Genomic DNA, 13,639 nt, shown 5'->3' on the forward strand with positions numbered 1-13,639 from the left:
TATCCTGGCTCCTGTCCTGACCCGTCCACCATCCTCGGGGCCTGAGTCATGTATAAAGCTAAGCAAATGCCCCTGAATTTTATTTATGAATAATTGTTAATACACATTGAGCACTTACTCTGGGCTAGATGCTATGGCAAATGCATTATGGGTGCTCCTAGAGCAACCCTGGAGGGTGGATCACCCTGTGGGTTTTTTTGTTGTTTTTTTAAAATATATATTTCATTGATTTTTTACAGAGAGGAAGAGAGTGGGATAGAGAGTTAGAGACATCGATGAGAGAGACGCATCGATCAGCTGCCTCCTGCACACCTCCTACTGGGGATGTGCCCACAACCGAGGTACATGCCCTTGACCGGAATCGAACATGGGACCCTTCAGTCTGCAGGCCGACGCTCTATCCACTGAGCCAAACCGGTCAAGGCGGATCCCCCTGTTTTACAAGTGAGAAAATTGGGGCACCAAGAGGTTAAGGAACTTTCCCAACATCTCATGGCCATGGTGCTGCCCTCCCGCCAGCAGCCGGTGTGCCACCTCCAGTCCAGTCCACGTCCCCCTCCACGCTGAGCCAGTGCCTGGGCACTCAGAACCCGCAGGTGAGCTGCCCGGACGAGTGGCCATTGGTAACTTCAGAATACTCCAAGTCTTTTTAAATATATATATATTTTAATTGATGTCAGAGAGGAAGGGAGAGGGAAAGAGAGAAACATCAAAGATGAGAGAGAACCATCGATCGGCTGCCTCCTGCACGCCCCCCACCAGGGATCAAGCCAGCAACCTGGTCATGTGCTCTGACGAGAAATCGTACCAGTGACCTCTTGGTTCCTGGGTCAACGCTCAAGCACTGAGCTACACCGACCAGGCTACTCCAAGCCTTTGAGGAGCTGTTTCTGCTGCCTCAGACACACCTTTTCTTTTGCCTCTACCAAACCGGTTGGTCCTTCCAACCTTCCTTCCTCCAGGCAGACTTCTTGGCACCCAGGAGTAGGTCGGATGCCCCGACTCCATGTGAAGTCATGTCCCCAGTATTTTCCCATCTCGGCCCTTATCGCTCTGACTGCCAGCTCCCAAGTGGGTAGGGGTTAGTAAAGTCTGGCTTTACTTTGCTTTAATTATATTTTTGGAAAGAAAATGCAGTTGCTTATTGAAATATAACGTACCCTAAGTGAAGTGCACAAAGCTTGCGTGGATAGCTCAATGAATCTGTATGCATCTACACAGCCTCGTCACCACCACTCAGATCAAGAAATAAAGCATGGCCCGGCCAGCGGGGCTCAGTGGTTGAGCATCGATCTATGAACCAGGAGGTCACAGTTCGAATCCAGGTCAGGGCAGATGCCCAGGTTGTGGCTTGATCCCCAGTGTGGGGCGTGCAGGACGCAGCCGATCAATGATTCTCTCTCACCATGGATGTTTCTCTCTCTCTCTCTCTCTCTCTCTCTCCCTTCCTCTCTGAAATCAATAAAAATATATATCTAAAAAAACGCAAGCAAGCATGTGCAGTACCCAGAAGTCCCCTGGTCCCTCCCAGTCATTAACCCCACCCAGAGGGAACTACTGTCTGACAACTGTGGCCACAGCTTTGCCTTTTATGAAATTTCCGTCGAATGGAACCACACAGTAATGCGCTTTGGGGTCCGGCTTCTCCCTCCACATTATGTCTGTGAGGTTCGTCCCCTTTGCTGCCCGATTCTGCGGTTTTTCTTCTTATTCTCGCATAGCGTCCCCTTGCATGAATATCCCATGTTCATTTCTCCGTTATCCCAGTGGATGGACACACCGGCTAGGATCTGAAACACCCAGAACTCTCATTCTCTGCTGGGGCGAGCGTCAACGGCCACAACCACCGAGGAAAACTCGTGTCTACCGCTGTTCCAATAACTGTCATTTATTGCGCATCGACTCGGTGCCGGGCACCGTCCTAAGTGCTGCATCTGCGTTACCTCACTTAATTATCTTGGCTTAATTACCTTCTCAAAATAGGACAATCCTGGTCTCAGCGTTATAGGATTATGTAAGTGAGATAACCCTTTGAAGGATTACTCCAATGCTGCCATCTTGGAATTCTGGTGTATGATGCCTGTTACCGTTATTACTAAAGGGCACAGGGCTGGGAGGTCAGCGGCCTGGGTCCCATGCCTACCTAAGCCAACCCGCGCAGGTCACCTCAGCAGCCTTGACCTCAGAGTCCCTGAAAGGTCAACCACCTGCTAGCAGGGGGCTCGGGGGGGGGGGGGGGTGGCACAAGTTAGTCTTCAAGACCCAGGCTCAGACTTCCAGGCGACTGCAGGGGGGTGAGCGACACAGGACGGAGACTCTTCAGGAGGGGCTTAGCGGGCTCAGGAGCCTTCTGCTAGCTTCTTCTAGGCCAGTGGTTCTCAACCTTCCTAATGCCGTGACCCTTTCATACAGCTCCTCATGTGGTGGTGACCCAACCATAAAATTATTTTCGTGCTACTTCATCACTGTAATGTTGCTACTGTGATGAATCGTCCTGTAAATATCTTGCCGGGGTCCAACCCCAGCGGGTCCAGGGGTCCCCAAAGGTGAGGACGGAGTCGGCGAAGAAGGAAGGACACGGAGGCAGCATTCAGTTGATCAGCAGCCTAGCCAGGATCTCTAGCCCGGATCTCCAGCCAAGTTCTGGTCTCGATCTCCAGAGAGGTTCTGCTTAGGATCTCCAGCCAGGTTCAGTCCCCAGGTTCTAGTCAGGTTCTCTTGCCATGTTCTATAGTCAGGTTCAGTCCAGGATCTATTGCCATGTTCTCTCCAGCGAAGTTCTTCTGTCTCCAGGCTCCGTGTAGGTTCTGTCTTCTGAATTCTGTCTCCTGAGTTCTGTGTTCTGCTGTCTTGTTACAACTGTATTTATACCAGTTGATTCAATCCTATCAATCTCTATTACAAAGGTTAGGGCGTTTCTTATCTCCATTCCAGGGAGTAAAGATTATGTAGCTTAAGCATGATTGTTCGTAGTTAAAGTGATTAATTACCCGCCTGGCACTTAGTTAAGGGGTTTTATTCCCTCCCTAACTTCAGGGGAAAATCCCTACCTGGGGAAACAACCTTTCTCAGAGGTGACCTTGGTTAAAACACATAGTGCCAAGAAGGTGAGCAAACATATTAAGAAAAGTATGCCATATATGCCAGGTCCCTTGAAACAGCAAGCATGGACCGGCTCCCGGCAATATCTGATATGCAGGATGTATTTTCATTGTTACAAATTGAACATAATGAAAGGATAGTGATTAATCACAAAAACAATATGTAATGATATATGTGTTTTCCGATGGTCTTAGGCGACCCCTGTGAAAGGGTCGTTCGACCCCCAAAGGGGTCACGACCCACAGGTTGAGAACCGCTGTTCTAGAAGGTACTTTCCAGCTACGATTGTTCTAGACTTACCTCTCTCCCTAACTTGTAACCTCCTTAGAAGTTTGACCCGCGTATGTTTTTCCAGGCATTCCCTCACAAATAGGATTTACGCGTCTCCCTTCCTCCAGGCACTATGCCAAGATCTGGGGGACACCACGGTGAACGAGCCAGACAAGTTAGGGAGAGGGACACCCAACAAGGCTGCAGCCAAGGGGCCAGGGGCATAGGGAGTGGGGGAACCAGAGCAGGGCCATGAGGGGGGAGACCGCCTGGCGAGCCGGGTGCTGGAGAGTCAATGGTCCCTGAAACCTCCTAGTTCTCCGGAAGGAGGGGGAGTCCCGGGGGCCGGAGCTGGGGCAGCAAGCCCCAGGGCCGAGGGTGGGAAAGTGGAGGGGGGCGGGGGCTGAGGGGCTGAGTGCCAGCTCCCGGGATTCCTGGAGGCCGGCGGGGAGTGTGCATGGGACCCGGGACCCGGAGGCTGATGAAAGCGCTCGCGATGCTTTCCGCTAGGGCGGGCCACGTGGACGCCCACCGGGCAGCGCGGCCTCCAGCTGCTCAGCTGCTGGGACAGGGGCGCACGTGGAGGTGCGGGACGATCCGTGCAATGAATGGATGTGTGGATGGGCGCGTGCAGGGGTGGGCGGGGGTCTGTCCGGGAAGAAGAGCGGATCCTCAGGGGGTCCCGACCCCGAGGCCTGCGGGAGGCCTTGGCTCCAGGCCCAGCGACCTGGCGCGGTGACGACCTTGGGCACATCCCCGCCCCAATTCCGGGCCCGGAACCCTGCGTCTCGGGGGCGGGGAGGACGTGCAAGGAGGGACAGTGCGCGCGCAGGGCCGGCGGACGGATGGATGGACGGACGGCGGGTCGTTTGCGGACCGGTCCCGGGCCCCAACCACGGGCCGACCCGGCGGGACTGCGGCCGGGCCCGAACCCCCGCCACCCGCCGTGTTTACATCCCCCCCGCGCCGGCCACGCGGCTTCTGGCCGCGTCCACCCGGCGGGGCTCCGCCCTCCGCCGCGCGCGCCAGCCGGCCTCCCGCGTCCCGCCCCGCGCAGGCCCTGTCACTGGGCCCCGCCCCCCCGGCGCGCAGGCCCTGTCACGAGGCCCCGCCCCTCCGCGCAGGCCCCGCCCCTCCGCGCAGGCCCCTCCGCTTAGCCCCGCCCCCGCCGCGCTGGCCCCGCCTCCGGCCCCGCCTCGCGCCGGCCACGCCCCCCGACGGTCGGGCCTCTCGGCCAGTCGGCGCCGCGGAGGGCGGTGCGGACGGCGGCGCTGGGCCGGCCCGGAGCCGGCGGGGCGGGGCGGAGGGTGGCGGGAGGGCGCGAGGGCGGGCCGGGGGCCGGTTCCGCGCGCAGAGATTTTTAAATGTCCCGCTCTCCGCCGGGCGCAGGAGCAGCCGGCTCGACCGCCAGCGCGGTGTAGGGGGCAGGCGCGGATCCCGCCACCGCCGCGCGCTCGCCCGCCGCCGCCCCGCTGCCGGCCTCCCGCCCGCCCTCCGCCCGCCGCCTGCGCCCTCGGCGCGTGCCGCCGGCCTGTCGCGGACCCGCTTCGGGTGAGGCCCCGCGCGGCGGCGGAGGGCGCGGCGGGCGAGGGCGCCCGGGTCCGGCCGGCCGCGCCCGGCGGGGTGGGGTGGGGGTGGGGCGCGGCCGGGTCGCCGGGTCCCGGGGGGCGTCAGCGCGGGGTGCCCGGGCAGGGTGGCTCCGGGAGGGCCGGGGGAGGTGTCCAGGGGGAGACTGAGGCAGTCCGGGCCCCGAGGGCGGCGATGGGCCGGCAGAGCTTTCGGGGGGCGTCGGGCCCCCCCCACCCCGAGTTCGGACCCGGTATCCGCGGGCTGTTGGGGGCGCCACGGGTGACAAGCCACCCCGGCCCATCGGCCATTTTCCAGGCCGGCCCGGGAGGCTCCCGCCGCCGTGTCTGCCGCGCGGGAGGGGGAGGGGTGTCCGGGGCACGCCGCCGGCCCTGGCCCGGGCCCCCTCCGCGGGCCGTCCTCACCCTGCTGTCCGCTTCGTGCCCCCCAGGCCTGAGGTCCGCCCGAGCCCCGCCATGCCGAGGGAGAGCCGGGAGAGGTGAGTGGCCCGGCCACTGCGGGAGGGGGGGTGCGGCGGTGGGGGAGGGGGCCGCCCTGGGGGCGGCCGGCCCTCACTCTGCCCCCTGGCCGGCCTCGCAGGGATGCCCAGGAGCCGGACACCGTGAAGGAGGAGAGCGGCCCCGACGCCTCGGCGCACTCCAGGAAGAGGAAGGCCAATGTGGCCGTGGTGAGCACAAAGGGGGCAGGTGGGGGCGCCGGCCCCCTCCCACCTGGGGACCGGCCTGGGCCCTGCCCTGTGTGTGTGGAGAGGGGGGTGCCCCAGGGGCGGTCGGCGGGTGCAGAAGCTCACAACCTCACCGGCTTCCTTTCCCTTCTCTCTGTGTGTTTTGTCTCCGGGCTGTTCGCCTGTCTCCTTGGGGGTGGGGGTCGCCCGGGTAGTTTCTGCAGGATCCAGATGAAGAAATTGCCAAGATCGACAGGACCGTGCGGGGCCCGTGTGGCGATCAGGTAGGTTCCCAGCTGCCGGGGCCTCGCGGGGGCCGCCTGTGCCGGCCGGGTGCGTGGGTCCCGTGCTGTCCTGCCAATGGCCGGAGGCTTTCGCGGTGGCCGCCTCCTGGGGCTGAGCAGTGCCTGCTGTCGGGGCACGGGCCTCTGCGGCCTCAGTTTCCGGGAGGGCTTGTGTTCCTCATGGTGCGCGTGTGGAAGAACCAGGATGGACATGGAGTGACCCAGTCCGCCCCTTTCTGCCCTGAGGACACAGCCTCCCCCAGAGTCCTGTGCAGCAGGGGCGGGGTGGGCATCCGCTGGTCTGTGGGCGCGTGCCCGGGGAGGGCTCCTGGCTCCCTCTCTGGGTGGCTGTGATGATGGTCTGTGGGTCCATCAATGGCTTCTTCCCATTCACACTGTGCTTGCGCCTCCTGGGGCTTGAGGCCCTCCCGGCCCCTTCTGTCTGTCTGTCTGTCTGTCTGTAGGTCAGGTTTAACCTGTGACCTTCCTTCTGGAAGGTCTTCCAGCCCATCTAGCAGTTGCCAGTTGTGGTCACTGCAGCCCGGGCTCGGCCCTGCCGCGGAGGCCAGGGGGTTAGTGGAACGCCGTGTGTAGTAAGTGTGTCTCAACACACATTTCTTATTGACTGGCCCTTGTCTCTCGCCCCTCCTTCACCGACTTCCCGCCAAATTGCCTGCACGCGAATGATATCACTATAATATCAGAAGTTCCTGGCAGAACAGGCGTGGATTATCTCTCTGCCTCAGAGATGGCTGCGGACTGTAGTTCTGGCTGCAGCCGGGGGAGCTGCCTGTCTCCACACTGACCCCCTCCGCAGGTAGAAGCTGAGCGGGAACCCCACCTGCGCCGAGGGCAGGGGGCCTGGCCAGGTGAGCCGTGGGCAGCGCCTCACTCCTGGGCCGGCAGCTGGGCGTGGGAGAGCGAGGGCCTGCAAAGTGCCCTCACAGGGGCCCTGCACAGGAGGCCCGGGCGTGAGCATTTCTGGGCCGACTCCACTGAATAGCGAACCAGGGGTTGAAGGCATCCTTCTCTATTAGGAGAAGAAACAGTTCATTTTAGGACGGAAGTAACACAGTGCATCCCAAGTTCTTCCCTTTTTCTCCCCTTAAATCTTCAAGCAAGTTGGCATGTGTGTGTGTTTTGTTTGTTTGGGTTCTTTTTTGGATAATCCTCACTGGAGGGTATTTTCCCCATTGATTTTAGAGAGAGTGGAAGGGAGGGGTGAGGAGGAGAGAGAAACATTGATGTGAGAGGGCCACATCCATTGGTTGCCTCTGCGGGGGGCCCCGGGAACCTGCAACCCAGGCACGTGCCCTTGGCCGGAATGGAGCCCAAGACCCTCCGGTTCCTGCGCCAAACCTCTGAGCAGTGAGCACGCCGGCAGGGGGCGGGGACCTGTGTGGCTCTGTGACGGGTCTCTGCGTGGCGGGCTCAGGATGCTGCTTTGCTCGGATGGGGATTCTCAGCTGAGGCTGCGGCCGGCTGCCTGGAGTTGCAGAGGATTTCTGCTCTGAAGGCCGCCCGGCGGTGCCTGGGTGCCGAGGCGGAGCGGTGGCCTGTGCCCGCTGCGGAGAGCTGGGAGCTGTGCTCTGTGAATCGCCGTATTATTTCTCACCAGAAGGCATTTTCGTGCTTGTCCAGAGATGAATGATAACGAGTTTGCACATTTTGGAGAGTCGATAGCTTGAAAGTTATCCGGCTACTTAGGAGCAATCGATGTCTCGCTATTTCTCGGGGTCGATTTACGCAGCTGGAGTTTTTGGGTAACGGACCCTTTTTTGCCCATGAATTACACAGAATCACAGGGTGTCCTAGGTCAGCCCAGGACAGCAGCCTCCAGCTACTTGTGCCATCACCTTAAACTCAGGGCAACTGCTTCCTGGGGCCAGGGAACCGCCCACTCCCACCGTGGCCTGATGACAGTGGACTCTGCCTAAGTCCACTTCACGTGTCCATTCTGATGTTTGATCTTTTGCACGTGAAGCGACTGGTATGGAAGTGGAACCCGGGCTTTCTGGCTGTTCTCAGAACATGATTCTGCACCGGGAGTTCTGTTCTTAATTGAAAGGTGCCCAAGGAGTCGGGTGCTGGAGCGGCCAGGAGCGGCCCGTGTGCTCCCCTTCCTTGCTGCATCAGACTGGGCTGCCTCCTGCGGCCGGGTAGGTGCTGGCGTTACAGGGCAGACCGCTTTCTGCTCCCGGCCCTGCCTCCCACGGAGGCCACCTTTGGAAGCCGTGTGTCTGCTTGTCACCAGTTTGAGCTGCAGGTCGGAAACTGTTGCCGGTTCATGTCCAAAGGCCCGCTCTCGGCTGCTCCAGCACCGGGGTGGGGGCGGCTCCCAGCTCCTGCCTTCGGACCTCAAATTCATTCCAGGAGGAAGAGCAACCAAACCCTTTCTGAGCAAAGGAAAGACCCCCAGCACCCTGGACCCGGCGGGAGAGGGGTGGCCTCCGGGGCTGTGGCAAGGCCGCGGTGCATCTGCATGCCCATCTGTGCTCCTGGGGGAGAAGGGCTCGGCCCTGAAAGTGCTCTGGCTTCCTGCGAAAGCGGCCGGCGGGTGGGCTGTGACGGGGAGACCGGGAGCGCACGCTCCACGCTCACTGACAGGTCTCTCCCTCTGGTCACGTTATCAGTCTCGGCCTTGAACACCAGGGGGGTCAGGCTTCCCGAGGCCTCCGTGCCCGCAGCATCGTCACCTGCCGGATCTTCAACAAAATCGCCACCTTATGAGCAGAATGGGGGCTACCAGAGGGGGAGGGGTGGGGAGCAGGACAGGTGTGAGGGGCAAACACAGGCCCTGACCGGCGGTGGGAGGATCTAGACCCGTGGTTGGCAAACTGCTGCTCGCGAGCCACATGTGGCTCTTTGGCCCCTTGAGTGTGGCTCTTCCACAAAATACCACGTGCGGGCGCACGTACAGTGCGCTTGAAACTTGGTGGCCCGTGCGCAGAAGTCGGTTTTTGGCCGGGGCGCGTCTGTTTTGAAGAAGCGCTGCTGGTATTTGGCTCTGTGGACTAGTGAGCTCGCCCACCACGGACCTAGACCTTGGGTAGGGAGCGCGCATGGGCAGGCAGGTGTCAGAACGTTGTACGCCTGAAATTTACGTAAAGTTACTAACCAGTGTTACCCCAAGACATTTAACAAACATTTTTAATCAGTCATAGGCTTTTTGAGAATAGGATGACAGTTTTGAAAAGAATTCCCTAAATGGCAAATGACCCGAGTATTTTCCAGATATCGAAAGCTGAGTAAAATTCAGTTCCGGCATCTTTCAAAGCAGCGCCTGGTGTCTAATGATGGCGTCTTCACTTCCCCTTATTTGGGTCTCGCTCCCCAGTGCACGGCCTGGGGCAGGAGTTGGGTCTGCGGGGGTCTCTGGGCCCCACCCACCTCTGCGGGCTCCTCAGTGTAACCTGCGACCGCAGCTCGACTGGGTTAGCTGGGCAGGTAGCCTTTGTGTTCTGTTTTGAGTTGAGGAAAGCAAGGTCCCCGTGACATAATGTGCGTGGGCCCTGCAGCCCATGGAGATGTCACGTTTGAGGTGACGTTGTGCTTGAAAACGGGGAGACTTTAACTATAGATGGCGATTTACACTTCCTGTCTATGTTTGTGAATGGGGTGGTCATGTCAAAATGTTCATCGGGAACTCTCCCTTCCCCTTCTAAGAAATGTTCGTAGCTGAGTTGTACTCGTTAAAAAAAAAAATCAAACCTCTGACTCCTGGCTGAGTGACCGCAATGCCCTGCAGTGGCCATGCCCAGCGCCTTGCTCGCTGCACGTGGGTCTGCGTGCTTTTCGTTGGTGAAAACGTAAGGCATCTGTTGTGTCTTACGCCTCCTGCATCATTTCGCTGCTCAGACTTCGTGTGAGAAGGATGGTCGGAGGATAAGATGCTGCTGACCTGCTCGCTTTCCCAGACGCGGACTTCGTGTCCATAGGCTCCCAGGCTGTGCCGGAGGGAACAGAATGCTGGAGCCCTAGCGGGCGTGTCTCCTTCGCCCTGAGCTGCTGTCCCGGGGGGAGACGTGGGGGGCTCCTGGCGCGTCCACACTCCCCACCTGTGGAAGTAGCGGCCCAGCCAGCGCTTACCAACATGCCTTTCCTTCCCAGCCGTGGGCCGGCAGCGCAGCCTGTGAGAGCCCGTGCTCCCTGATCCCCACGCCGGACAAGGACGACAATGAACTGGTGTACCCCATCTCCGCACACAAGCCCCCCGGCGCCAGGCCCCCCAGAGCCTCGCCCCTGCCTCTGCTGAAGTGAGTGCCTGCCCTGTGCCCCTGGCCCGCGCGGCGCGGCGGGTGCCCGCTGACCCCTGTCTGTCCTCACTGTGTGTCCTGTAGCTGGGCCAACCGGGAGGAGGTTTGGAGAATCATGTTGAACAAGGAGCAGATGTACCTCCGGGACCAGCACCTGCTGCAGCGGCACCCTCTCCTGCAGCCGAAGATGCGCGCCATCCTCCTGGACTGGCTGATGGAGGTGAGCCGGGCCGGCCGGCGGGGCCTCTGTGCTCCCAGCCCGGGCCTTCGTCCACTGGCACAGTCCGAGCCTCCGAGGCTGGGAGGAGGCGAGGCTGGCGCTGTCCCGAGTTTGTAGTTGAGACCGTCGGTCCGAGCGGGAGCCTAACCGCAGCCTGGAGCCTTCACTCCGCTGCCCAGAGCTCTGCCTCTTCTGCAGGAGAGCGTGGGCATTTGTAGTGTTTCTTATTTTTTATTTTTATTTTCTGTCTTTAAATGTATTACTGATTTCAAGAGAGAGAGGGAGAGGGAGAGACATGGAGGTGTTCGCTTGCTTATACATCCATTGGTTGGTTCTTGTACGTGCCCTGCCTGGGACCCGCCCTGGTGTGTGGGGATGACGCTCCAACCAGCTGAGCTCCCGGCCGGGGCGGATGTGTAGACTTTACCCAAACGTGCCCTCAGCTGACAGCTCGCCCGCTGTGAGGAAATCCCGGTGCCGTCAAGTTGGGATGGCACTCACGGGGCAGCACTTGGAGCAGGTCCCAGCGTTGTGACAGGCTGCTGGCGGCCTGAGCGCGCTCCGAGCTTCTTGCCGATGGCAGCTCGCTCCTCCGCGTCCCCTTCCTGCGCCTGCGCCTGAGCTGAGGGGCAAGCGGGGTCCTTTCAGGGAAGCAGACGTCTCCCTCCGTCTGTCCTTCCTGCGCCCTCAGCAGCGGTGAGAACGCCCTTGTCCCGGCAGGTGTGCGAGGTGTACAAGCTGCACAGGGAGACGTTCTACCTGGCGCAGGACTTCTTCGACCGCTACATGGCCACGCAGCACGACATCGTCAAGACGCTGCTGCAGCTCATCGGCATCTCGTCCTTATTCATCGCCGCCAAGCTGGAGGTGCGGGTCTGCGGGCGCCGGGGGTGGGGCCCACTGTCTGTCTGCGTGCACACCCCACATTTCCCCACGTGAGGCCTTCTTAAGCTGAGCCCCACACACACCCTAAAAATGAACCAGGAAGGGCGAGAAGCGGTGCGTGCATGACATGCTCAGGGTCACGTAGTCCCATAAGCGGAGAGGTTGGCCCAGACCTAAGAGGACTGCAGTTGGGGTGTGAGGACAGAGTGGACGGGCCCAGCTTCCAAAGATGCTGCCCAAAGTATTGGGCACGGTGAACGTTTCAGACTCTTCCCAGCGAGGAGAAGTTTGATGGATTGATTGACTGGTTGGTGAGGGTGGGTGTTTCATTTCTTTCCCGTTAACGCAGTGTGAACCCCCGGAGTGGCTCTGCATTTGTCCCAGGAATGCACCCCCTCCTTCCCTGCCGTGCACCCCCTCCTTCCCTGCGGCACACTGGGAGTGACTTCGGTCGCTCATTAATAGTTGAACCGGCAGAGAGGGGCTTGTTGCTAGTGGCTGCTGCTTCCTTTAGGAAATCTACCCTCCGAAGCTGCACCAGTTCGCGTACGTCACGGACGGGGCCTGCTCGGGAGACGACATCCTCACCATGGAGCTGATCATCATGAAGGTGGGCGCACACAGCACCCCGCCCCGGCCAGTGCGTCTGCCGGCGCCCCTCCGCGGGACCCAGTGGCCGGGGTCGGCCACATGGTCAGCTCCTCGGAGGACAAATGGGCAGAAATGTCTTCCTTCCTCTTCCCTCAGGCTCTCAAGTGGCAGCTAAGTCCCCTGACCATCGTGTCCTGGCTGAACGTGTACATGCAGGTGGCCTACCTGAACGACATGTACGAGGTGCTCCTGCCTCAGTATCCCCAGCACGTCTTCATCCAGATCGCAGAGGTCGGTGCCGCGGCCTGGGGTGCCTGCCCCCGTCCCCGCCCCCTCCCCTGCTGCCCGTGGCCCGCAGAGGCGTGTGGCCGCCTGCTCAGTGCTCTCTCCCCGCAGCTCCTGGACCTCTGCGTGCTGGACGTGGGCTGCTTAGAGTTCCCCTACGGCGTCCTGGCCGCGTCCGCCCTGTACCACTTCTCCTCCTCCGAGCTGATGCAGAAGGTCTCAGGTGCGCCTCTCCCCGGGTGCTCGCGGGGCGGACGGGCCAGCCGCGGCCTGGGCGCCTGACGTGCCGTGTCCTCCGCAGGGTACCAGTGGTGCGACATCGAGAAGTGCGTCAAGTGGATGGTCCCCTTCGCCATGGTCATCAGGGAGGCAGGGAGCTCGAAGCTGAAGCAGTTCCGGGGCGTGCCCCCCGAGGACGCCCACAACATCCAGACCCACCTGAACAGCCTGGACCTGCTGGTCAGTCGCCCGCCCTTCCCCCCGAGGAGGGAGTCGCTGGGCAGTCCCGGCGCTGAGCACTGCGCCACACAGGCTTCTAGATGGTTCTCTGCTATTTCCCTCACTCGCCCCCACAGGGCACAGCACACAGTCGTGGCGCCCAGAGACACTTGCTCCGCGGTAACACTCTGCTCTTGTCTGCAGGACAAAGCACAAGCCAAGAAAGCCATGTTGTCGGAACAGAATAGGGTTTCTCCCCTCCCGTCTGGCCTCCTCACCCCCCCGCCGAGCGGCAAGAAGCAGAGCGGCGAGCCGGAGACGGAGTGACCCACCAGCCTCCTCACCAAAGACAGTGGTGCCCAAGTGCCTGCCCGCCCGCGCCCCGGAGGCCGCCCCAGCTTCAGGCGCGAGCAGGGCTCCTGAGGACGGCACTGGACGGGAGTGTCTTCTCGAGGCCTCGATTGTGTGATAAGTGGGTCAAGTTCACCAGCCACCTCCAGACACGACCGCTCGATGCTGCTAGGAGGGCGCTGCTAGCCTTGACTGACTCTCCCAGACCCCAGGGCCAAGCTGAGGAGCGCGGCCTCCGGTCCGGGGCGCTCGGTGCTGAGGGGCGGGTGGGGCGCGTCGCATGGGGGCCACGGCCAGCCTCGCGGGGGCCCGCCCTCCACGCTCTATCAGTTGACAATGTACAATGCCTTTTATGAACTTGTTCTAAGTGCTGCTACGTCTGCCCGTTTTTAATAAAGGTAACACTGTCTTTGAGACAGCTGGCTCCATGCGCTGTGTCTGCTCATTGGCCTCAGAAGCCAACGCTGAACGCGGCCGCGCCGAGTTCTCAGTTCTGACTTCACGCTTCCGGGAGCTCCAGGCTCTCCGCTAACAGAGCTCCGGGCGCCCTCGCACGCGGCCCCCGGCCCGGAGCGCCTCACAGCCTCGCTCCCACAGCGCCCGGCTCGCGCCTCCCCCGCCTGAAGGGGCTCTGTCTGGAGATCTTAGCGGCTCACGTCACGCGTGCTGACCGGCTCGACGTGGCGGCCTCAACAACTGTCTTCCT

General features: G+C 60.9%; 1 protein-coding gene across 1 annotated transcript; it reads left to right on the forward strand.

The window, feature by feature from the left end:
• Window positions 1-4,689: 4,689 nt before the first annotated feature.
• On the forward strand, window positions 4,690-13,361 carry CCNE1 (cyclin E1). The gene is made up of 12 exons (XM_059668148.1): window positions 4,690-4,923; window positions 5,390-5,437; window positions 5,539-5,626; window positions 5,839-5,907; window positions 10,018-10,163; window positions 10,248-10,383; window positions 11,104-11,250; window positions 11,783-11,878; window positions 12,016-12,150; window positions 12,256-12,367; window positions 12,446-12,603; window positions 12,787-13,361. The coding sequence occupies exons 2-12, from the start codon at window positions 5,415-5,417 to the stop codon at window positions 12,907-12,909; spliced, it is 1,233 nt and encodes a 410-aa protein (XP_059524131.1). The 5' UTR covers window positions 4,690-4,923; window positions 5,390-5,414; the 3' UTR covers window positions 12,910-13,361.
• Window positions 13,362-13,639: the final 278 nt, after the last annotated feature.

The sequence above is a fragment of the Myotis daubentonii genome, chromosome 15 (assembly GCF_963259705.1).
Source record: "Myotis daubentonii chromosome 15, mMyoDau2.1, whole genome shotgun sequence".
NCBI classification, from domain to species: Eukaryota; Metazoa; Chordata; class Mammalia; order Chiroptera; family Vespertilionidae; genus Myotis; species Myotis daubentonii.

Excerpts from the sequence above, each read along its gene's own strand:
- CCNE1 (XM_059668148.1), top strand. The coding sequence starts at position 5,415 with ATGCCGAGGGAGAGCCGGGAGAG. Across the intron at positions 11,251-11,782 it reads TCATCGCCGCCAAGCTGGAG|GAAATCTACCCTCCGAAGCT; the intron begins GTGCGGGTCTGC and ends TGCTTCCTTTAG. Across the intron at positions 12,604-12,786 it reads TGAACAGCCTGGACCTGCTG|GACAAAGCACAAGCCAAGAA; the intron begins GTCAGTCGCCCG and ends TCTTGTCTGCAG.